At 37.4% G+C, this 24,789-nt stretch overlaps 1 protein-coding gene across 2 annotated transcripts in view; it reads left to right on the forward strand.

The window, feature by feature from the left end:
* Positions 1–6,363: 6,363 nt before the first annotated feature.
* The window catches only part of LOC126727926 (uncharacterized), a 29,073-nt gene continuing 10,647 nt past the window's right edge, over positions 6,364–24,789 (forward strand). The window contains exons 1-3 of one of the 2 annotated variants that reach the window (XM_050433824.1): positions 6,364–6,632; positions 22,940–23,080; positions 23,663–23,970. In XM_050433824.1, the coding sequence (XP_050289781.1) occupies positions 6,441–6,632; positions 22,940–23,080; positions 23,663–23,806 (477 nt within the window). In that variant the 5' untranslated portion in view covers positions 6,364–6,440 and the 3' untranslated portion in view covers positions 23,807–23,970. Of the gene's footprint in view, positions 6,633–22,939; positions 23,081–23,662; positions 23,971–24,789 lie in introns of those variants that run through there. The other variant, XM_050433830.1, reaches the window with a different exon arrangement.

A 24,789-nucleotide genomic window follows, 5' to 3' on the forward strand; every position in this document is an offset into this window, starting at 1 on the left:
GTTTACATGAAAGTTTTTACGGGCATGAATGCATTATATGAAACTAAGAGAACCTCCTAAGAAACTAATATTAAAATGATCTCTGTTTAGATTAGTTCTCTAGGATGTGTGCGTGTCTTTCTTGAGAATGAGACCTCTATTTATACTTGAGACTCACAATTGTCACCGGCTGTACTTATACTCTCTATTTCAAAAACTGTCCATTTCATGGTCCAAATTTTATGTTCTAGATCTAAGTAACAATGTATGACACATTTTTCAAATTTTAAATGATATGGCAAACTGTATATTTTTAGATTTGTATAAACTAATCCATACCAAGAAATTGATGAAATGGGCAAGATTTGAAATGGAGATGATCTTTTCCCCTTCCTTTGGACTTGTATGACACCCGTTGTAATATTTCATATTTTGAAAAATCGCCACCATGCAACTTGTATTTATTTTTGTGCACCAATGACTGCCATGAGAACTTGCAAATTTGCCCTATGTACTTGTTCTTGTATCTTTACAAATGTAATCCCTCTGTGGCGCTACTTGTCATACGGTTAATTGATAACTTAGTAAATTTAAGGGTAAATTACAACGTTGGTCTCTATTCTTCACACTATATGTCAATTTGGTCCTTAACCTTTTAATCATGTCAATTTAGTCCCTAACATTTTTAGTACTGGATCAATTTAGTCCTAGCCGTTATCCTTAGGATGAAAAAAGCTGATGTGTCAAATGGAATAATGAAAAATTATTTTCTATACCACATCAATAGCTAATTGTAACATCACATCATATTAATTTTTTTTTTTTTTAAAAAAAACCCCCAAATTAACATGTTCACAAAAATCAAACTAAAAAAAAAAAAAAAAAAAAAAAATCACAACAACCAAATTATGTTTCAATTCGTAATATTTTAATTTACCCAATTAACAAAAAAGAAAAAGAAAAAAAGAAATCAAGCTTAAAATTTTTCCCATAAAACAAACATGGCCTTATCAAATTAAAAGGCCTAATTCTTTGTGATCCCTTTGGGTTTTTCCGTTAGTCTTATTCTTTTGCTCAATAGATAAATTGCCAAGTCCAAATTCTTGCCTCTTTCCTTTGGTTGCTTTTTCATTTTCGAGTTCTTTGGTACCCAAAGTTTGGGTTTTGTTAGAATGAACTCATCATGAAGTCCTAAGAAGGTCTCGATGTCCTATTTGTAAGTTTCGGTTAATTGTAATTTTATAATTCAAATCTGGGCTTTTGATTTGAAAAATCCTAGATGTTTATTTGTTTCCGGCTTGAATATGGATTTTTCCATATTGCATCGTTATTAAGTAGGGTGGAGGTTTTGGGTGCCTCTTGAACTTTGTGGAGGATTGGGTAGGTAATTTCTGGAGGAGATGCTAGACTCATGGGTGGCTGGCAACCTCGTCAGCATTGAGCCCATGGCCCTGACCACCATCTTCACCATCTTGTCTTTAATAATCCTGTTTGAAACTTGGAATGAATTCTCTGGGAATAAATCAAATTTTCAGATGTAAGAACATATTCAGAATTTGATATGACTGAGTACCTTAGTGTGAACATGTTAATTTTGGGGGGGTTTTTTTATAATGTAATATGACATGGTGGTACAATTGACAGCTAATGTGGTATGGAAAATATTTTTTTTTATTCTATTTGACATATCAACTTTTTCCATCCAATAGATAACGACAAATACTAAATTGACACGGCATTGAAAAGGTTAGGGACCAAATTGACACAATTAAAAAGTTAAGAATTAAATTGAAATATAGTGTAAAGGACAGGGACCAACTTTGTAATTTATCCTAAATTTAAACTATGCCAACACCTCTATGGTCACTCTCTTCTTTCTTCCTCAAGGGGAGAAGCCCATTATAAGTAGTGGTGTGCGCGGTTCAGTTGGCTTGGTTTTTTCTCAAAATTGTTATCGAACCGATAGGGATCGATTTTCTTATAATTAAAACTAATTCATACCGATTAGGGTCGGTTTTCTGACCTATAGTAGTGTGATTTGGTCGGCTCGATTTAATCAGTTTGGTCAGTTTGAAACATTGAAATTTTTTTTTTTTAATAAAAAAAATCCTTTCGACCTATTCAATATTCAATGGGACTAAAGTAAAAATATAACACTACAAAGTCCAAACAAGTGCTGAAAAATTGATAATAATAAAAAAAAAAATTTTACTCAAAAAAAATGATAAATATTATTAAGTTTATGGTTTATAGCTTCTATTTTTACTAGTTTATAGTTTCTATTGTTAAAATACTGTAAACGTAGCATTAATAATGATTCATCTGTCTTTTAAGTATAAATAAATATTAATATATATTACACACTATTATAGCTACACAGTGGTGGGAAAATAGAGTAATATCTAAGAGCATCCACTGATGTGGATGCAAAATCTTATATAATAGAAAAGAGAAATGATATGTCTACAACATTTTTACAACAAATCATTAGTGGCAAGTTGTTACTAGTTGTTATTGTTGGGGCAAAAAAGTAATCTTAGCGTTAGTTTGAAATTTGAACCAATAACAACTAATTACTTGTGATTTGTTGTAAAAATATTGTAGACTTAGCATATCTCAATAGAAAAAGACACCACTTTTACACATTTTGTCTCAAAATTGCTCCACATCAGCGCTTCTAAAATTTTGTATAATCATGTATATTTATCCACTAGCTACAATAACCGTGCATATATGCACGGTTACTGTAGCATGTGTATATAATATTTTAATAATTTCTAATTCGCTCTTTTTTTTTTCTCTCTCTCTTCTCCATCTGCAAAACTAACCCTTCATCATCATGTTCTTTCTTCCTCTGATACACACACTCCCATAGACACAAAATCAAAAATCAACCACTAGAACAAAATTGTTGGATTGGTGTTCGGTGATTGTGGATCGTGGATTGGAGAGGCGATTTGGATCGGTGATGTGGATCGGTGTTAATGGAGATCGGTGATGGGTTGATGTGGATCGGTGTTGATGGAGATCGGTTTTGATGGAAATCGGTGTTGATGGAGATCGGTGATGGGTTGACGGAGATCGATGTTGATGGAAATCGGTTTTAATGGAGATCGGTGTTGATGGAATGCTTGTGATGGGTTGACGGAGATCGGTGTTGATGGAGATCAATTTTGTGAGTTGACGAAGATCGGTGGATTGGAGAGGCGTTGTGGTGTTGATGGAGTTCTTGCTCTGGTGCTTTTGGGTTTTGAACATGAGAGAAAGAAGAAGGAAGAAGAGGAAGAAAAGAAAGAGGAAACGGCAGAGATAAGGAAAAAGAAAGAAGAAGAAATAAAAGGAAGTATTAGAAAAAGAAATGGGTTGATAAAATAATATTAAAAAATATATAAAAATATTATTTATATCAAATATAGTGTATAAATGGACTGATGTGGGCGTTTTATAAAATTGATTGTGCAAAATAGAAAAAGTAGATTTTTTTAAGTAAAATAGATGAAATCTTTTGCATCCACTGATGTGGTTGCTCTAAGTCTGATACTTGGATTTTCTTTTAAACTTTTCTTTTGTCATTTCCAAAGCTAGACACGTGTGGGGTCATAAAAGTTGAAACATTAAAACTTTAAAAGAGTGCTAATCTCTCTAGAAGACAATAAAAACTAGAAATTACAAGAGTAATAAAAGACCAGACCAGTGCACTGCAGAGCGAAGAAGAACCAGTGCAAAACAAAGAAGAGAAGAAGAAGAAGAACGATGGCATGCAACATGGTGGAGATGATTGATGGGTTTGTATTTTATTTATTTATTTATTTTTTTGCTTTTTTAAAGACAAAATCTCGATAAAACGATGCCGTATCCAAAGTTCCAAACATTTAAAACAGGGGTTGGTTCGATTTGGTGAGGCTTTGGTTCCGGATTTGCTACTCCGATTACTACACCGCATCAGAGTTGGAACTCTCTGCACGTTCCGTTCGCCGACATCAGCTCCGTCGGTTGATAGCAGTGGCGGTGTGGGAAGGTCGGTGCCGGTCGGTCTTGTCGGCTCCAGTACTGGTTTGCACAGTCCTAATTGTAAGTCCTTTCTTGGTTCATAGATATGAAAAATATATAGTTTTTTTTTTTTCCCTGCAATTTCAAATTCAGCGTTAGTTGTCCAAGACATTTTATATATATAGCAAAGACATTTGACTTTTGGTTGAACTTATAACACTGTGCCACATAAGTTTTTAAAGTCTTACAAATTACAATTTTACACATCATTATTCTAATATATTTTAAATTAAATTTAAATTTTTTTATTTTATATTTGAACTCTCCATTAGAATCTTCGTATGTTATATTTTCTTCAAGTAGTAAAATATATAATTCCATATACAAACACAATCATAATAAATGCTTAGTGTTAGAATATACGATTCCATATATAGCAATAGAGGGATTACATTTGTAAAGATACAAGAACAACCTATTTGGATTGCACGGGTTGCAAAAGACTAGCTGTGTTTTATCAATCCGATTGCATAAATGGTCCAACTAAACAACCAAACTGGTTTAGGTATTGATTTAACGGGTTATTGGTATGAACAGTTGGACTATGCCTGGTCTATAACTATCATCTAAACTCTCAAGCTTCTTTAGACTATCAGAAAATAGAAATTGGACCCATAAATTAGGATGTCATGAAGTGAGTTCAAATCTTTTTTAAAAGTTTCCTTGCTCCACTTTATGTGGTACAAATAAAAATATGACACTTGTTGACCTATTTAATTAAATGTTAAATTTATGTTATTCTTTTTTTATTTCATTAACCTTAAATAAATAAATAAATAAAAATATGAAAACCCATCGATTAACCACCAGTCCTTAAACATGGACCTAGAAGTGGTCAAATTTGACTAGACTCATAACAGCAATCAAATTGAAAGGTCTGAGTCAGTCTGCCCATTCAATAGATTGAATGCATATTAACCAATATCAACCCCCAGATCCAGTAGTAAACAGGGTTGGTTCAAAGTTAAGAAACCACCAAATTTTCTTACCAAATACTACTACCAAAGGCACCAAGTAAAGAGAGATAGAGTACTGACAAACTTGGTATACTTTATCTAGACTTTTTGTTGCACCAATATCTACGATTCTATAATCTATATACAAGGTCCACCACCACCACAATTTCATTGACACCATCAACACCTCCAACCATGGCCAACCATCATCGCCAAACCCTATGGTACACGGAATAGCAAGAGACGACAGAATTGACTAGAGAAGAGAGCTGAGGAATGAGTTTAATCTTATTGCAAATAAGAATATGTATAAATTTATTAAACAGTTGGACAAGTGTTATGTTTTCATTTGTGAAGTATAAAATAGAGTAAGAAGAGTATTACAGAAAATTTGGATACGTAATGAAGCATTCTATACTAATAATTTTAGTTTCAAAATAAGCAGCAACCAGGTTGGCTTGAGCTATGTAAGGTATGACGAGAGGAATTAATAAACAACTTAGACTTCAAGTCTAGGAGTTCTAGCGAGGTCCACTCATGTTAAGTAATTAGCGGTACTGGTAGAGTCACAGAACCTCATTATTTATCTGTCAAGTAACAATGATAATATGGTATATCAATTTCTTGTTGTTTTGCTAAAACTTTTGACTAATTTTGTACCCGTTTGGATTGAGTGCCTGTCACAGAACCTCAGTTTCGCGTTTCGCGTTTCACGTTTCCAGCGTTTTTTGTTTTTTTTTTTTTTTTTTTTTTTTTTCCTGCACTTGTTTCCGCTTTTAGAGGCAAAATCTACTGTTCATAAACAGTATGCACATTGTTCACTCATTATAACAGCACTGTTTACACGGGACCCACAATTATTTTATTAAAAAAATATTAAAAATAGGTCACACGGTACTATTCACATATTTAAAAATTATTTTGCTATAATATTTTCAATTTTCAGTTTTAATAAAAAAAAGTTCAATCTAAACGGATCCTTTAGCACCGCATTTTAATTATTTTACATGATAGATGGTGACTGGCTAAGAGTCATTTTTACATCAATTTTCTACTTTTTCTTGAATGTTAGGTTCATGTAAAACTTACCCCTCCATAATCAAAATTAGTCACGTTGAAATGAGTTTCGATTAGCTCAATTATTTTATTGACTTGATTTGATAATAAAGAACTATCATTAAAATCAGAACTACGTTAAAAAAAAAAATAATAAAATAAAATATGCCGTTGAGACCATAAATAAAAGAAAATCACGTTAGTGACCCACGTGATCATTAAAGTATATGGAGACAAGGACAAAGAACTGTCGAATTGTGTATCATTGCTGGGACCCTCCTAGTCAAAAATAAATAATTGCGGTGTTCCAATGAGAAGTCTAGGAAATGAAAGGGAGCTCGGAATTGGAAACCCAGAAAACAAAAAAAAAAACAAAAAACAAAAACCAAATAAATTAAGATGGAGAAGGCTAAGGAGTTTCTAAAACTGAGTTCGGAAGAATCGGAGAGCGTGTCGCGACTCACCATCCATCCTCACCGAGTCGGCCAGGAATCGAGTTTCTACGAGGACTTTGCCACCCGAGGCATCCGGGTTGACCGGGTCGAACCCGGCTTCGTGGCCTGTACTTTCAGGGTCCCCCCTCGCCTCACTGTAAGATTTCATATCTCTCAGCTCAACTCACTTTGCTGAACCACTTTCATTTTACATTTTTTGCTTTTATTTAAATAATCAGTTTGTTTTTTTTTGCTAATCAAATAATCAGTTTATTATGTTAGAGCACTCACAACAAAATTGCTAAAAACTTAGCATTTAGCAACTCAAATTTTGGGCCCAATTTCACAGAGAGGCTGTAAATGACTAAATCAGAGATAGAGCTAAACTTTAGACTTAGGGGGGCAAAAAATACATTAAAAAAATTTCTTGAATTGTAACTAAATGAGACTATCTTATAAAAATTAAAGTTACCATTAGGTCATTTCGTTATTTATTTAATTAATTTTCTAATATTTTATCAATTTCAAATCTTATAACTCTACTGATTGAGAATTAAAAAAAAAAATATAAATAAAGAGAAGATAAGAAAAACCCATAACTCAAATGTTTTCAAAAAAGAAAAAAAAAAAAAAAAAAAAAAAAAACCTCAAACGTTTCAACTTTCAAGTTAAACTAATTTAACCAATTAAATATTAGAAGTATTTCCTTAAAATTAAATAGCCACACACGTAGCCCACTAACTTAGCAAGTCAAATAGTTGCATTCCCTTAAAAATTAATAGCCACACACGTAGTCCTCTTAGTAACACACTCAATAGCTTATGGCCACACACAAAAAAGAGCTAAGAGTGAGCAAGAGTAGTCTAAATACAAATTTTTTGTCTCTATTAAATAAACATTCTAAACAAGAGTAGAGTGAGTGACTTTCTAGATATTACAGTGTCTGATAAATTTCTTTGAGTTGCCTCCTCATTCCTCAAGAACAACGTAGAGTGGGATGCCAAAGATGCTTTTTATTTTTTATTTATATCTCACAGTTCAAGGGTTTGTTACTTGTTTTTGGTGATTTTGCTTGTTTGTCTGTGGAGAGGCCATCAACTAAAGTGATGGACTTTTTTTTTTTTTTTGGTTGGATTCTAAGGGCCAATTTGTAAATTGTTGGGGAGAGGGGGGCCAAAAGTAATTATCGTGGACTTAAATGCTAAAAAAATTCAGAATGTATATACTACTATGATTTTTTTTTTTTTTTTAAAATCTAGGGGGGGGCCACTGCCCCCCCTAGTCAATGAACAACTCCGCCCTTGGACTAAATTCTACTTCTTTTACTGATTTTTATTTTGTGAAAAATTATTTTATGGGTAACAAATTAAATCATATATTGCCTATTTGGAAGGAGGGGAAAGGAGGAGAAATCTACTCTACTCTACTTCCCTTCTTTCTCTCTCAATTTAAACGGACCAATAGTTTCAAAAATAACAATTTAAATTGGAAGTAAAAAAAAAAAAGTAACAAATTGTGTTAAAACCCACATTAAGAACCCACATTACTCCCGTTAAGTTTAGAGTCAAACTTTTCCCAAACATAAAGATGTTCCACTTAATTTGTAAGTTTTGAAACTGTAGTATTTAATTTGTTATTTTTAAAACAATAAGGAATTGTTTAGTTATATCTTATAAACTATAGGCTTTCAGATGTTTTGTTTTTGTTTAATTATTATTTTGATCCCTAATGTATTTGTTATGCGTCAAAATGGTCCCCAATATTTCAAATGTGTGATACTTTTTAGTCTATAACATTTTCGTATTATTTCAGAGTGATCCATATCATACGGTGGTAGATGATAAAAGCTAACTTAATAAACAATAATATCAAAATGAGTTGGGTTCAAGTTACACTAGGTGTAACTTGAAACAATATTACACCACCCAATAACTTGTTATAAAATTCATATTTTGAAAATCTCATCGTTGAATTACATGTTTTATATGTTTTTAACATTCTTACCAATTTTCATGTTAATTGGATGTTATTTACTATTCGATCTATAAACTCATCTTTTATGCATTATTTTAAACTACAATTTAAATAATTGATTGATAACATGACTATTAATCTTTGATCACTATGAAAATTTGCAAGTATGGAGAATATATGAAGATAATGTGATCTAACGGTGGATTTGTCAAAATTCGCACACAATTAAAAAATATTGAATGGGGTAACATTACTTAGAGTTACACTAGGTGTAACTTGAACCCAACTCTATTAAAATATGAATTTTGATATCTCCGGATACCACATGAATATATATATATATATATATATATATATATATATAAAGCCATGCACTAAAATCCCAAACTTGATTGATAGAGAAAATTTGAGATTGAAATACCAAGAATCGACTAAAGAGAACAAAGAGTGGAAATTTTATAAGTGAGATTTTTGGGCAGTAAATGGATGGGAAATTTTGGTGTTGCGCGGTTGTAGTTGCAATTGTCTTTTTTCTTTTTTGGGGCGCCCCGGGGGGGGGGGGGGGGGAGGGGGTGGGTGGGGGGGGTGGTGGGGTTCTAGTTGAGACCAAATGGGGATCCTTACTAAAGTTCCTAAAGCTTTTGCTTTCTTGAATTTTACCATTGTGAATTTGTACCCAGCCACATATATCAAATATGAATTTTTTTTTTTTTTCCCTTATACAAGATAGAAATTCTACTCTAATCTAATCTAAGTGTATATGTATGTGAAACTCCCTTCTAAATACTTGAAACCCGGCCCTTACTCCCACACTCCACAAACACTTATATTTGTGAAATAACCATTGTATCAAGGGTGTACGGTGGTTACAAAATTTGGCTCTAACTACCAATGGGAAGAAGACATTAGTTATTGTCATATGCATTCATGACTCACTTAACCCAACTAATCTAGTGAGTTATGTGCAATTTGATTTGTAATTGATATTTCAAGTACTTGTTGTTCCTTGGAGCGATTTCAAATTTTGACCTTCCCTATTGTTGATTTTGACCTTCATTTCTTGGCCAGACAAAGTTTGGCTCCCACTACAAATGAGAAGAAGACATTAGTTATTGTCATATGCATTCATAACTCACTTAACCCAAATAATCAAGTGAGTTATGTGCATTACAAAAGACAGAATACATGTTATTTTCCTATTGGTGATTAAAGGCAAACCTATTTCTTGGACTATTTTTTTTTCAACACTTTGTTTTTTATAATTACTAGTCGGTAACATGTGTAATACATTGAAAAGTTTAACATAATATGGTATTTTTTTCTTTTATTTATTTATTTATTTTTGTCTAAATATAAATTTGATAATCATGTTAATTATTAATAGACATTTATTATGATTTTATTTATATATGAAACTATATATTCTAGTATTATGCACATATTATTATTGTCTTTGTATATGAAATTATATAGTCTATCATTTAAAGAAAAAATGATGTAGCAAGATTCTAACAAAGAGTTTGAATATAGATTATAGATTTTATTAAAAAAACCATTGGATGAGTGATTTCTTCTTTCCTCTATTGTTACTCGACAAGATAAATCAATACAAAGAGACAAGATAAATCAATACAAAGAGAGGGAAAGAAATGAAACTAAGGTCTTAGAATGGAAGAAATTTAAAGTGTTGTTTTGTGGTCTTGATCATGGAGCTAGGATTAGGGATTTGAGATCCTAATTTCGGTGAGTTATTTTAAATAGGTTTTTGTAGGGGTATTGGGCCCAAGAGCTCATTTCCTATGTATATATTGGGCCTAAGACCCAATCTGAGGATGGGGGGTCGTCCGAGGAAGAGTAAACATTGTCAAAGGAGCCCGTATTAGTAAATGAAGAAGTTAGTTTTTATCATAATTACCTAGGAGGTTGGGCCGAGGATGAATGTCTCCTCAGCTAACTAGAGCCGAGGTCCGTAGAGGTGGTCTGCCATCCTGGGGAATGTTCTAGGAAGTTCTGTTGGTATCGGTAAGTATTGCCGAAACAAAGGACAGAGGGGAGTCCTAAAATATCTAAGGAGAAAGCTGTTATCACCGCATTAAATGCTCTACAGTTAACTCTCTGGCCGCATTAATGTGGATGTGATATCTAAACAGTGGTTTTCAGCCTTTCAGCTATTACGTAAAGACTCTAGGAAGGTACTGATAAAACAAGTATCAAACTCCAACCATCTGATATGCACGTAAAAGGTAAAGATGAAAGGGGAAGAGAGTATAAAAGGAGAAGGAAGCAATGAGACAAAAGGATCGAAAAAATTAAGAGAAAAAGACTGTAATAATCAAGAATTGCATTTGTAACCAAACTTGAGAGAAACATATAAGAACTAATCTTCTCAAATTGTGCCGAGGACGATTTTCTTCAGTGTAAACTTGTCTATCTTCATTATCTTGTCATTTGAATCCACTTTAGTGGTTATCTAATTCATTAAAGCCCAGTTTTCCAACACACTCTCTACAAATTCATTGTTTTGGGCTTTTTGGGCCTAAATCCATTCACTTTTTGGGCTAGGGACTCAAATCTAGTCCTTACAATTGGCGTCGTTTATGGGAATTCTAGTGTTATAGTGAGCCTGACGTCCAACGATGGTAGGTTCAAGTCCACACCATGCAAAATCTATGGGGTCCCAACATGAAGATCATTTTGTCAATCTCGAGTGAAGAAGAGATCGGGAGGGGAGTGTACATACTACCCATACTAGTAAGAGCCAATCTCGGGGTGGTAGCCACTTGTCTCATGAGAAAAATACCAAAACCATGCAACAGGAGATTAATCATTTAAAGAGGAGGTTGCGCCACGAACGGAGAAGACGAACTCCCTCCATTTTTGATTTCTCTTTTGACGATGAAGAGAATGGTAGTTATAGGCAAAGATCAAGGACCCCTCCTAGTGAGTCTTTCTCATATGATGAGGACTACTACCATGAGCATAGAAACAGAAGCCCATATTCCAAAGGCCTGGGAATGATGCGATGAGTAGAGCGCTCAAACAAATTTCCAGATCACCTTTCACACACAGGATTGAGGAAGGGAGACTTCCTCGATGATTCACTCAGCCCATGTTCACCATGTACAACAGCCGTACAGACCCTGTAGAGCACGTAAGTCACTTCAACTAGAGAATGGCTGTACACTCCAAAAATGAGACCTTGATGTACAAGGTATTTTCATCCAGCTTGGGGCCTATGGCAATGAAGTGGTTTGATGGTCTGAGTGCAGGTTCTATTGACTCCTTCAAGGAGCTCATACGAGTATTTCGATCTCGTTTTATCATATGTAGTAGGGTTTTTCGGCCCTTAGATTCTTTATTGTCCATGTCCATGCAAGAGGGTGGGACCTTGAAAACGTACTTGGATAGATACTGGGAGATGTTTAACGAGATTGATGGGGATTTTGATGATGTGACTATAAGGACCTTCAAGGTCGGCCTGCCCACAGAGCATGATTTGAGAAAATCCTTAACCAAGAAGCCGATAAGGAGTGTGCGTAGACTCATGGACCGCATTGATGAATACAAGAGAGTGGAGGAAGACCAACAACAAGGAAAGAGGAAGGGTAATGTTATCCCTCAAGAGATGAGGGATTTCAGGTCGGATCGCTACAACAATAACTGACCTCAAAGGGATTTTGCTGGACAATCTGGGTCTACAGCTCCCCAAGCAATTAACACTATGTTTCGAGAACCAGTGCATCAAGTCTTAGAGAAAATCAAGAACGAACCATATTTCAAATGGCCAAACAAAATGGGAGGGGACCCTTTGAGACGCAATCAGAGCCTTCATTGCCAATACTACTAAGAGCGGGGACATACCACCGAGGACTGCAAAACTCTGTGGAACTATGTGGAACAATCGGTCAGAGAGGGAAGGTTACAGCAGTTTTTGTATCGGCCAAACGGGCAAAAAGACCAATCAAGGTCAGGGGCTTAGGGGAACGCTTCTTCAAGGCCCCTGTTAGGCACAATTAATGTCATCTTTATTGCACTTGGGAGGATTGGTTCTCATCCTTTCAGGGTGATGTCCATAGCTCAGCTATCAGCCGAGGAGTCCAATTCTGAGCCAAAGAGGGCTAGAGTAGAGATCCGTCCGGAACTAAGTTTTTCAGACAAAGATAAGATGGGAACCATCCAGCCATATGATAATGCTCTAATGGTCACCCTCAGAATAGGAGGGTATAATATGAAGAGGGTAATGGTAGACCAGGGCAGCGGTGCAGGGATTATATACCCTGATTTGTACAGAGGGTTAAACTTAAAGCCTGAAGACCTAACAGCCTATGAGTCACTTCTGGTGAGCTTTGATGGGAAAGTTGTCATCCCAAGAGGTAAGATTAGGTTGCCCGTGTAGGCAGGGTCAGAGGTGGTTGAATTAGACTTCGTTGTAGTGGATGCATACTCTCCCTACACGACCATTGTGGCCAGACCCTGGCTTCATGCCCTAGGGGCTGTCTCTTCTACTCTGCATTTGAAGGTGAAGTACCCTTCAGGGGATCGGATTGAGGAGCTTGTAGGGAGTCAGTCCATGGCTGGACAGTGCCTCGTGGCTACAATTATGCATCAACCTGCAACTAAATCCTCGATCTCTAGTAAAGGGATTTATAGCAGTCAAAGTCTCCGGTGTTACCTGTCGATGGGCCAACCGAGGAAACGAAATGTGAGGATTTAGAGAATATTGTTGTAGGTGATGATCCGGAGAAGTTTTTTCAAGTTGGGGCTCAGCTACCTCTTCAGGAGAAGGAAGAGCTAGTAAAGTTTCTCAAAAGGAACATTGACGTGTTCGCATGGAATGTTTATGAAGCTCTAGGGGTGGATCCAAGCTTCATCTGTCATCATTTACATGCCAATCCATCTGTCACCCCTAGAAAGCAACCACATCGGCGTTTATCTAAGGATCATTTTGACGCTGTCAAAAACGAGGTGATGAAGCTTAAACAGGCTGGAGTTATTAAAGAAGTGTTCTACCCTGAGTGGTTGGTCAATACTATGGTTGTGAAGAAGAAAAATAGAAAGTGACGGGTATGCGTGGACTTCACAGATCTGAACAAGGCCTACCTAAAAGATCCTTTCCCCATGCCTCATATAGACCAATTAGTAGATGTCACTGTAGGTCATCCTCGAATGAGTTTTTTGGACGTCTTTCAAGGCTATCACCAGATACCTTTGGCCTTGGAAGATTAGGAAAAAATAGCTTTCGTCACTCCTTTTAGATTGAAAAATGCAGGGTCTACTTATCAGAGGATCATGACTAGGATATTTGAACCACAATTGGGCAAGAATATTGAAATATATATAGACGATATGGTGGTCAAGAGTAAGTTGGAATCTAAGCATGTTAACGACCCTGACAATATCTTTAAGATCTTGAGGAGGCATAAGTTACGACTCAATGCTTCTAAGTGTTCTTTTGGGGTCGGATTAGGGAAGTTTTTGGGGTACATGGTTACACACTGCGAAATTGAAGTTAACCCTGACCAGATTAAAGCAATCAACAATCTGCAGCCACCTCGGAATCCCAAAGAGGTCTAGAAACTAACAGGGATGACCACTACTCTAAACTGATTCATCTCACAGTCAGCGGATAGGTGTAGACCTTTCTTTCAATTGTTGAACAAGTGGAATGGATTTGAATGGATCGAGGAGTGTGTCCTGGCTTTCCAGCGGTTGAAGGAGTATCTTTCTCGACCCCCTATTATGTCTAAACCCGAGGTGGATGAGGTTTTGTTTGCCTATATTGTTGTGGCTTCCCATGCGGTAAGCTTAGTACTTGTACAGGTTGACAGTGGTGCGAAGAAAGGCCAGTCTATTATATGAGCAAGTCACTTCATGATGCCAAGGTCCGTTACCTACCCCTAGAGAAGGCCATTTTAGCAGTTTTGCATGCTACGCGCAATCTCTCCCATTACTTCCAATCACACACTGTTGTTGTCCTAACCCAGCTTCCTCTTAGGTCTTTACTTCGGAGTGCTGATTACACGAGAAGGATTGCCAAGTGGGGTACAATCCTAGGAGCTTTTGATATCAAGTACATGCCTCGTTCCTCTGTCAAGGGTCAAGTCCTCGCCGATCTTATGACCAAGTTTGTTGAAACCCCACTAGAAGAGAGTAGAGAAGCAGTACATAGATGGAAAATCGGTTGGTGCAATCTCCTTACGAGAACCTTTGTCCTAGAAGGTATACGTTGATGGCACAACGAATCACAGAGGATCTGGAGTAAGGCTAGTTCTAATATCTCCCGAGAGGATTACAATTGAGAAATCCTTAAGATTGGGCTTCTCGGCCACAAACAACGAAGTTGAGTATGAAATTCTACCAGTAGGGATGACTATGGTTCAGAAAATTGGTGGAAAAGCAGTAAAAATATTCTTTGATTCAAAGCTGGTTATGGGCCAAGTTTAAGGAGAGTTGGAGGCTAGAGATCTCAGAATGCAGGAATATTTGAACTAGGTTAGGCATTTACAGTTTGAATTTGAATCTTTTTATTTATCACAAATCCCTAGAAATAGAAATAGAAATACACATGTCGACTCTCTTGCCACGCTGGCAACCTCCTCGGCACAAAGTCTACCTCGGGTGATTCTTGTGGAAGACCTGTGTAAACATACTGAAGTAGGGAGAAACATGGCTCACATTTATTAGATTAGGGTGGGACCTAGCTGGATGGACTCCATAGTACTGTTTCTTAAAGAGGATGTCCTACCCGAGGAGAAGTCAGAGGCTAACAAGGTGCGAAGAAAGGCTCCTTGGTTTTGGCTGTCCAAGGACCAAAAATTGTATGAGTGATTTTTTTCTGGCCCATATCTGTTATGCATATACTCTGAAGTGATTGAGCTGCTCTTGGAAGAATTACATAAAGGAATTTGTGGAAGCCATATAGCGGGCAGATCTTTGTCTCACGGGGCACTCACTTAAGGCTATTGGTGGCCAAATATGCAGAGAGAAGTACAAGAGTATGTGAAGAAGTGTGACCAATGCCAAAAATTTGCACCAAACATTCACCAACCAGGAGGTGTCCTTAATCCTCTATCCAGCCATTGGTCATTTGCTCAATGGGGCTTGAACATCGTAGGTCATTTCCCTAGGGCAGCAGGGAATAAGAGATATTTGTTAGTCGGCACAGATTGCTTCACCAAGTGAGTTGAAGCTGAACCATTGGCGAATATCAGGGACGTGGATGCCAAGAGATTCGTTTGGAAAAGTATTGTCACTTGGTTTGGAATCCCTCGCACCCACATCTCGAACAACAGACTTCAGTTTGATAGCAAAGTTTTCAAGAGATATTGTTGTGACTTAGGCATAACAAATAGGTATTCCACCCTGGCATATTCTCAAGGGAATGGACAAGCTGAAGTTGTCAATAAGGTCATAGTGAGTGGGCTTAAAAGAGGTTGGACGATGCGAAGAGAAAATGGGTGGAAGAGTTGTCAAACGTCCTTTGAACATACCGAACTACACCTCGTAGGTCCATTGGGGAGACCCCCTTCTCAATGACTTATGGAGCCGAGACTGTTATTCCTCTAGATACTGGATTCCCCATACTGAGAACAAGTTCTTTTACTCCGAGCAATAATGATGAGCTGTTAGGAAGGAGCCTAGACTTAATTGAAGAGCGAAGAGAAAATTTCATGGTCCAATTAGCCTATTATCAGCATAAGCTCAAATAAGGGTACGATGCCAACGTGAAGCTAAGGCCACTGGTGCCTGGAGACTTGGTGTTAAGAAAGGTTCTGGGTACTGCAAAGAACCCAGCATGAGGAAAATTAGGGCCCAACTGGGAAGAGCAATATCACATCACCTCGATGGCTGGAATAGGTGTGTATCATCTTGAAGACCTAGACGAGAATGTTGTACTACGTCCCTAGAATGTAAATAACCTGAAAAAGTATTATTATTAATGAAAGTCTTTCTTGTCACATTCTCGTTTATTACATTATCTGTTGAGCTCCATATTATTGTTACTCCAAGTATCAAACAGAACCTTGGTCATGCCCTGCTCCTCGGACCACATACATTGGATAAATTGATATGTTAAGTTACTTTTTTGAGTATTAAACAGAACCTTAACTATGTCAAGTTCCTCGAACCACATAATTTAGGTAAATTAATACTTAATGGAATTTTTCTAAGTATCAAACAGAACCTTGGTCATGCCTGGCTCTTCGAATCACATACCTTGAGTAAATTGATATGTTAAGTTACTTTTCTGAGTATTAACCAGAATCTTAGTTATACCTGATTCCTCGGATCACATATTTTGGGTAAATTAATACTTAATGACATTTTTCTAAGTATCAAATAGAACCTTGGTCATGCCTAGCTCCTCTGACCACATACCTTGGGTAAATTGATATGTTAAGTTACTTTTCTGAGTATTAAACAGAACCTTAAATATGCCTAGTTCTTCAGATCACATACTTTGGGTAAATTAATACTTAATGATATCTTTCTAAGTATCAAACAGAACATTGGTCATACTTGGCTCCTCGAACCACATACCTTGGGTAAATTGATATGTTAAGTTACTTTTCTAAGTATCAAATAGAATCTTGGTCATGCCTGACTCTTTGGACCACATACCTTGGATAAATTGATATGTTAATTTATTTTCCTAAGTATTAAACAGAATCTTAGTTATGCCTGATTCCTCGGACCACATACTTTAGATAAATTAATACTTCTTATCATTTTACCAAGTGTCAAGGCAAAACTTTAATTATTTCAGACCCCTTGGACTACATACTTAAGGTAAATCAGTGCTTCTTATTAATTACTTGAATGTCAAAAACGATCAACCACTCTAAACAGCAAAGATTTTCACTGTGATAGCAGGTTCAAATGGATGCTCATGAGCATCACTTAAAACGTTTACAGGCATACCTGTATTTGTTTGAGAATTGGTTATCCCCCTGGTCCTTTAAAACTTGCTAATGAGTAGGGAACAAAGTAAGTTTAAGCCTATATGTATGCTGCATTACTGTGTATGTCCTTAAAGTTAAAATTATGCTTTGTCGAGGTGATGGACTTAGTGGATTTAATTTTTTTTGCTATTGACCATATGAGATGAGATGAGATAATTTTTCTGTTACTTATGCAGATTAATAAGAAGAATTTTACCTTATTAATACGTTTACTAAGTGTTAGATAAGATATAAATTATATCAACACCAGTATGAGAATCATAGGAAGAAAGAAAATGTGCACAACTTTCATTAATTAAAGCCTTAAAGCAAGGCAGGTTGAGTACAAAATGGGGCAGTTTGCTTACAAACTATGAAAACTAGAATAGAAGGTGCAAAAAAAAAAAAAAAAAAAAAAAGAGAGAGAACTATACAAAAATCTACTTCTTTTTTATTATAATTTTTCCTTGGGGCGGGGCCTTGGACTGCTGGACTGCAGCCTCCGATGATCCTTGGTCTACTCCTTTAGGGTCACTTTTGGTAGGAATTGAAAGGCTTGCAAGAACAATCTCCATCCTAGAGACCTCTTTGTCTTTAGTAGGATCCTGGGGAGCAGCTGGGGGCTTGGTGGCAGCAAGGGCCACCTCTTTAGTCACCTCGGTTTCTGTTTCGTTCAGCTCGAGTTGCTCGGCCACTTTTGAAGGACTGCCAGAGGTGGGAAGGACCTTCTTGGGGCTGCTCTTCTCTGGATTGGCCACCTCGGGAGGGGTGTTTGCCTTAGAGCTGCTAGAGGAGGAGGAGCGGATGGCTTGAGGGTAGTAGACACTTTTTGCCTTCCTAAGTACAGAAGAAGCTTCAGCCCCAACTTGGCTGAAAGTCTCATTCCATACCTGGAGGCAATAAGTCCTCCATACCCTTGAGACTTCGGCCCTAAGGGCTTCCTTGGTCTCAGCCACCCTAATATCATACCCTTGCTGCTCTGCCTTCTCCTTAGCTTTTTCTACCTCCTTCTTAGCTTTCTCTGCCTGATCCTTGGCCTTTTGGACCTCCTCCAATTTCTTCTTCAAAGTAAGGATCTGCTCCTTGGAGGCTGCCAATTGGTCCTTGGCGTTGCGGAGTAGCACCCTTTGGCCTATTGCCTGCCTTTCAGCACTGTCCAGGGCAACTGCAACGCTTTTTATTTCTCTCTCCTCCTTGGTCAGCTTGACTTTAAGCTCTTGGACACTTTTTTCAGCCACGTGGAAGGCATCCACGGCTGCTATCCTCCTTCCCTTTTCCTCCTTCATTTTTCGATGGGAATAGTTCACCATCTCCTTGGTCCTAAAGGTGGCTTGGATGGCCTGGAAAGGAAGAAAAGAACAGTTAAAAAAAAAAAAAAAACTTACCATGGCCAAATCCCTTTTCAGTCTGAGGAAGACCTTATGCTGCCTTATAGACCTGAGGTCAGCCATATCCTTGGGTAGTAGCAGGGATTGTTCCATTGCGTTTGCCACATACCCAGCCGTGCCCTGCTAAAAATCTCAGATAGAGGCATCATTGAGTAAAGGAGACCTATCTAACTCCATGCGTGGGGCCCAAGCTGGGGTTGTAGCTCTGTGGTCACCCCTTCGCTTTGCCTCGTTAGCTGACCTTGTCTGTAGGCCTCTCTGTTACTTATACCCCCTCTGGGGCTCAACTTCGTTGGGGAGGGGGGGGGGGGGGAAGGTTTTTCCCTGTCTTTGCCACCTCCTTTCCCTTCTCATTCTGCTTCCTCTTATGGTTAGTGAGGTTGGCTTGGAGGGTTGGGACGGGTGGAGGAGGGGGGAGCTTTGTCTAGGCCAGCTTCTCGGGAGCATCCCTCCCCGACTAGGATTCTAGCAATTCTTGTAGGGTTGACCTCTGCTTCTGTTGGATCCCCATATCGTCTGGTATAGGAGTAGATCCTCAGTGGTAGTTGGACTGGGATGTGGAAGACTGTCCGAGATCACCAGATGAAGCGTCCTGAGATAAAGGTTGATTAAAAACCCCGAAATCGTCCTCGGAGTCGGAGACTTCAACTATTTCTCCTTCTTCTTCTTGTTCTTTTTCCTTTTCCTCGATGATGGGACAGGAAGAGGAGGCCTCTACCTTAGGTATACCCTTTGGAATGGGGTTGGTAGTGAGAACGCCTTCCGAAATTGGGCCGGAGATTAGATCAGAAATCTTGGAGCAGTAACACTGATCCGTTGCAGCCGAGGATCCTTGGCTTTGATGACACACTTAGGCGCCTGGAAACTCTTGGATATTGGAATGTAGTCCAATATTAGGTGAGCTACCTGAGTTGACCATCTGTGTGGACAAACACCTTGGCCTTCAGGATCTTATCCAAACTTGCCTGGTTCACAAGGCTAAAGTTGGGAATGGCAGCGTTTTTGTTTGTAAAACCATTGGAAAAGACAAAAAATATCATCAATAAAGAACAATACAAATTAAAGAAAATTTCACATACAAGTACAAAAAAAAGAAGAGCACAGAGGGGGTAACTTTAAAATAACCATCCTAAGTCTAAAACCTCACTTGGTTTCCCCTCTCTCGTCGGGCAGGGGAGGCCATCGTGCCATTCCCCTGACACGATCAAGAAGTCCTTTTTGAGGCCCTTGCTGGATTTGAGAAGGCATTGAATGAGCCTGATCTCGGGGTACCTAGATTTTAGGTAATACCCCTACCCCATTAAAGGATGGAGGTTGTAGACCCAATTGACATCGTGATGTGTGAGGTTTAAGCCCATCCTCTCATTAAGGGCATCTACAAAACCTAAAATTCTGAACATGTTTGGCGCACACTAGGTGGGAGCTAACTTATAGGCCTTAAGGTAGTCCCTGATAACAGTACCCCTAGGGATTGTCATCCCTCCTTCTATGAAGGCAATCATCGGGATTACTACCTCTCCCTTTTGCCTGTCTTCGTGCCATTGCCCCTCTTTACAGTACGTAATTCCTACTCTTGGAGGGATCCTATACTAAGCCCTAAAGCTTTCTATTCCCTCCTCGGAGTCTACCAAACTCTTGAATCTACCCATTCTTAGAAAGTTTTGGGAGAACTAAAAAGATTGAGAGGAGAAAATGGGGCCAAGCAGAGGAAAAGTACAAAGAAAAGAAAAATATATGGAAAAACAAAGTGTAAAGATTTGTGAAGACTTACAAAAGGATGAGAAGTATCCTCAGACAGGCTTTTGGTATTTGTAAAGGCACGAGTGAGTTAGGAAAGTTAGCAAGTTCAGTGTATGTGTGTTTGAGCTAAATGAATGCTAAAGTGAGATGGGTGATTGATTTGAGTAGTATTTATATAAAAAAGAAAGCTACAAGTGGGAAAATTCCCACCCATGTTCCAACAAAATCCTTAACCGTTGGATACATATTGCACCGTAGAATGTGGGAGACAGGGAGCCGCAAAAATTTAATAAAGGCGTGTCTTGTATGCCGAAACGTTAGGAGTGTATCTTGGACAGTTAAAAAGACATCTACACAGGCAGAGGTGATATATGATGAGCACAGACTAGCTAAGGTGACATCGAAATCCTCATTTCTTCTTGAGGAGCCATAAAGAAGAATCCCGAGGGGCAATTGTAGGGGTATTGGGCCTAGGAGATTGTTTTCTATGTATATATTGGGCCTAAGGCCCAAACCGAGGACGAGGGGTTGTTCGAGAAGGAGCAAACATTGTCAAGGGAGCTCGTGTTAGTAAATGAAAAAGTTAGTTTTGATCATAATGGCCCAGGAGGTTGGGCCGAGGATGAATGCCTCCTCGGCTAACCAAAGCTGAGGTCTGTAGAGGTGGTCTGCCATCTAGGGGAATGTTCCAAGAAGTTCTGTTGGTATCAGTAAGCATTGCCGAAACGAAGGACAGAGGAAAGTCCTAAAATATCTAAGGAGAAAGCTACTACCACCGCATTAAATGCTCTGCAGCTAACTCTCTGGCCACATTAATGTGGAGGTGATATCTGAACAGTGGCTTTCAGTCTTACAGCTATTACGAAAAGACTTTAGGAATGTGCTGATGAGAAAAGTATCAAACACCAACCATTTGGTATGCACGTGGAGGGTAAAAATGAAAGGGGAAGAGAGTATAAAAGGAGAAGGAAGCAATGAGATGAAATGATTGAAAAAATTAAGAGAAAAAGACTGTAGCAATCAAGAATTGCATTTGTAACCAAACTTGAGAGAAATATATAAGAACTAATCTCCTCGGATTGTGCCGAAGACGATTTTCTTTAGTGTAAACTTATCTATCTTCATTATCTTGTTATATGAATCCACTTTAGTGGTTGTCTGATTCATTAAAACCCAGTTTTCCAACCCACTCTCTACAAATTCATTGTTTTGAGCTTTTTGGACCTAAGTCCATCCACCTTTTGGGCTAGAGACTCAAATCTGGTCTTTACAGTTTTCATTTTCTAAAAATAAATAAATATATAAATGCCACATGTCATCGAATTTTTTTTTTTTTTTAAATTAAAACCACATGACATTCCATGTTGGATCAAAATTAATATTACTATTAGTCACATCAATATTTTTCTTCTACAATTTAATAGTTGAGACTAGTTTGACATAATACCACAAGATTAGGGACTAAACATTGGATTTTTTTTTCAAAATAGCACCAATTTTCAAACAATTTTGTTAGTTAGCATCATTTCCAAACTATTTAGGAAATTAACATCTCGAGTATGTAAGACTCAAGTTTATTGTAGTAACTTGAGTATCAAAGACTCGATTTCTATGAAAATTTACGTGGAAATCGAGTCTTACAGACTCGAGTTCCACAAGAGAAAACCCAAAAATCAAAAATCAAAACTTGAAACACAACATGGGAAGCTCAGATGGAGAAATTTGGTGATAGATCAAGACCAAGAGAGAAAATCAACAACAAGAATGAAGAAACCCACCCAAAGACCCTGAGAGCTTGATTTCAATCGCTGCTGCCGCCACCTGGGTTTGATCTCTCTAGTTTGTTGTTTTTGTCTTCGTGGTTTGGGTTTCGTTTGAAAGATCTCTTTGGTTTGATCTCTTTGTTTTTTGTCTTCATGGGTTTATGGGTTTGATCTTTCTCTATTTTTTTGTCTTCGTGTTTTGGGTTTCTCCGTTTGATCTTTCTCTGTATTTTTTTTGTCTTCGTGGGTTTCGTGGTTTGATCTTTGTTTTTTGCTTGTTTGCTTGTGTACGTTTGTGTGTTTCAAGTTTTGATTTCTGGGTTATCTTTTGTGAAACTCAAGTCTCACAGATGAATTTCATAGAAATCGAGTCTGTGATACTCGAGTTGCTACAATGAACTTGAGTCTCAAATACTCAAAATATTAGTTTCATAAATAGTTTGGAAATGATGCTAACTAACAAAATTGTTTGAAAATTGGTGTTATTTTGGAAAAAAAAAAAAAACCCTAAACATTTACTAAACTCATATTCTAGAGACCAAAATGGTAATTAAACAATTTTTTTTTACCCTTTTAAATTATCAGAATCAATAAAAAATTTCCCAAAAAAAAACAATAAAAAATGAAAAAAAATTTATATGGGATTGGTATTTGCAGGATAGGACCGGAAAGTTGGCTTCAGGTGCAATTGCAAATCTTGTAGATATAGTTGGCGGTTGTGTAGTCCATGTAGAGGGTCTCCCCCTTAATGTTTCAGTGGACATATCGATCTCATTTCTTTCAACTGCGAGGCCTGATGTAAGCTAGCCTTCATTTTAAAACATCTTCAAGTGTTTAACATGTATTTGGTTGATTTATATGTCTTTTAATTAGACTGTGCATGTGTTGTCATAAAACAATCTCTAGCTTTATTATAATTTGGTGAACAATCGTGAGAGAACCAGACAATAACAAGTTAATGAGCCAACATATATATACATTGCCTCAAATATGCATTTAAGCATGGAAACGGCTTGTGTCCAGTGCATCAGTGTACTGAACACATTAAGATATGGACACGTGTCCACATCCTAACATGTCAAGTGCACTGATGCACTAGACACAATCTCAACATTTAAGCATGTTCTTAAAAATTAAAATTTTGGTTTAGAATATGGTCCCTAGGTGCTGACATTCAATTCTCAAGTATTCTACCTTTCAATATGAAGGACAAATTGAATAATTTGGCAATCCTATTGGCTTTTCTAGTGTTGGAACTTGGAAGAGAAAAAACTCATAAAAGTAAAATAATAAGACTTTTAGTTCACATTGAGAGCATTTTCGCAGCCTTTGGCTTGAGATTTGTTTTTGCAATTGATCTCCCTCTATGGCGAATTGCAGGATGAGTTAGAAATTACCTCAAGGGCTTTAGGACAGAGAGGTGGTTACTTTGGAACAGTCGTGGTTATAAGGAACAAAACTACAGGGGAGATTATTGCTGAAGGACGCCATTCATTGTTTGGTAAACATTACAGCAAACTCTAAGCTCTGGATCCATTTCACATCAGTGTTATGAAAGTTGAAAAATGTGTTAGCGTGTTTTTATGTTGTGGGCTAACATAGTCATTGTCTTATGTATTTAATAAAACATGGATTAGTTGGAGTGTATTTTATGACACAATAATAGATAGCGATCACCACATTGTTAATATTGGGTCATTTTAGTGCACCTTATAATTAATTAGTATGGATTTTTAATAAATTATAGACAACCTTTAATTAATAATTAGATGAGTTTGCAATTTTAGTTCTCATATTAAAAACGGCTCAATCCTCTACTTGCTATAGTATTTGTTTGGCCCATTAAAACCAACACACTCTAATACTCTCTCACCCCCTATATATACACCATTTTTTTGGTCTTGTGTGTGATCCGAATGTGTGTGGCAATTGGCTGTTTAGGCCGAATATGGAGAGAGAGGGTTGCAACGGAAGAGGTGTAATTAATTTTCCTCTCTCACACACACTCCATTCTCAATGTTACTGGAACTTGTGGACTTCTCTCTTATTCTAGTTTCTAATAAGGTGTGTAATGCTTTATCTACTCCTTTATTTAGTTACAAATCTATGCTAGTTTTTGTTTTTTTTTGGGGGGGGGGGGGTGGGACTAACTCCAGGGGGAAAGCCCAAGAGGTAAACTCAAGGAGTATGCCCAGCCCAAGGTATGATTGCAGATGGAATGTCAAACTAACCAAGAGAAATCAATTAAATTCACAATCGTGGAAATCTAGGATGGTAACCCTCCAGGGATCATAATCGAGGTAACCCCCTTAAAGCTTCTTCCCCAAGTCATCAAGATACCTTGGATAACAGCTTCTTTCCTTAGATATGACCATCTTCTTTCCACCTTTCTCTTGAGGGGCACAATGAAAAAAATGCAAAACCCAAGAAAACAATCACCTCTGCATTAATGAGACCCCTTACCTAATGTCAGCCACATTGAATACTGAATGACTGATCTAAACAGT

This window comes from Quercus robur, chromosome 1 (genome assembly GCF_932294415.1).
Source record: "Quercus robur chromosome 1, dhQueRobu3.1, whole genome shotgun sequence".
In the NCBI taxonomy this organism is placed as follows: Eukaryota; Viridiplantae; Streptophyta; class Magnoliopsida; order Fagales; family Fagaceae; genus Quercus; species Quercus robur.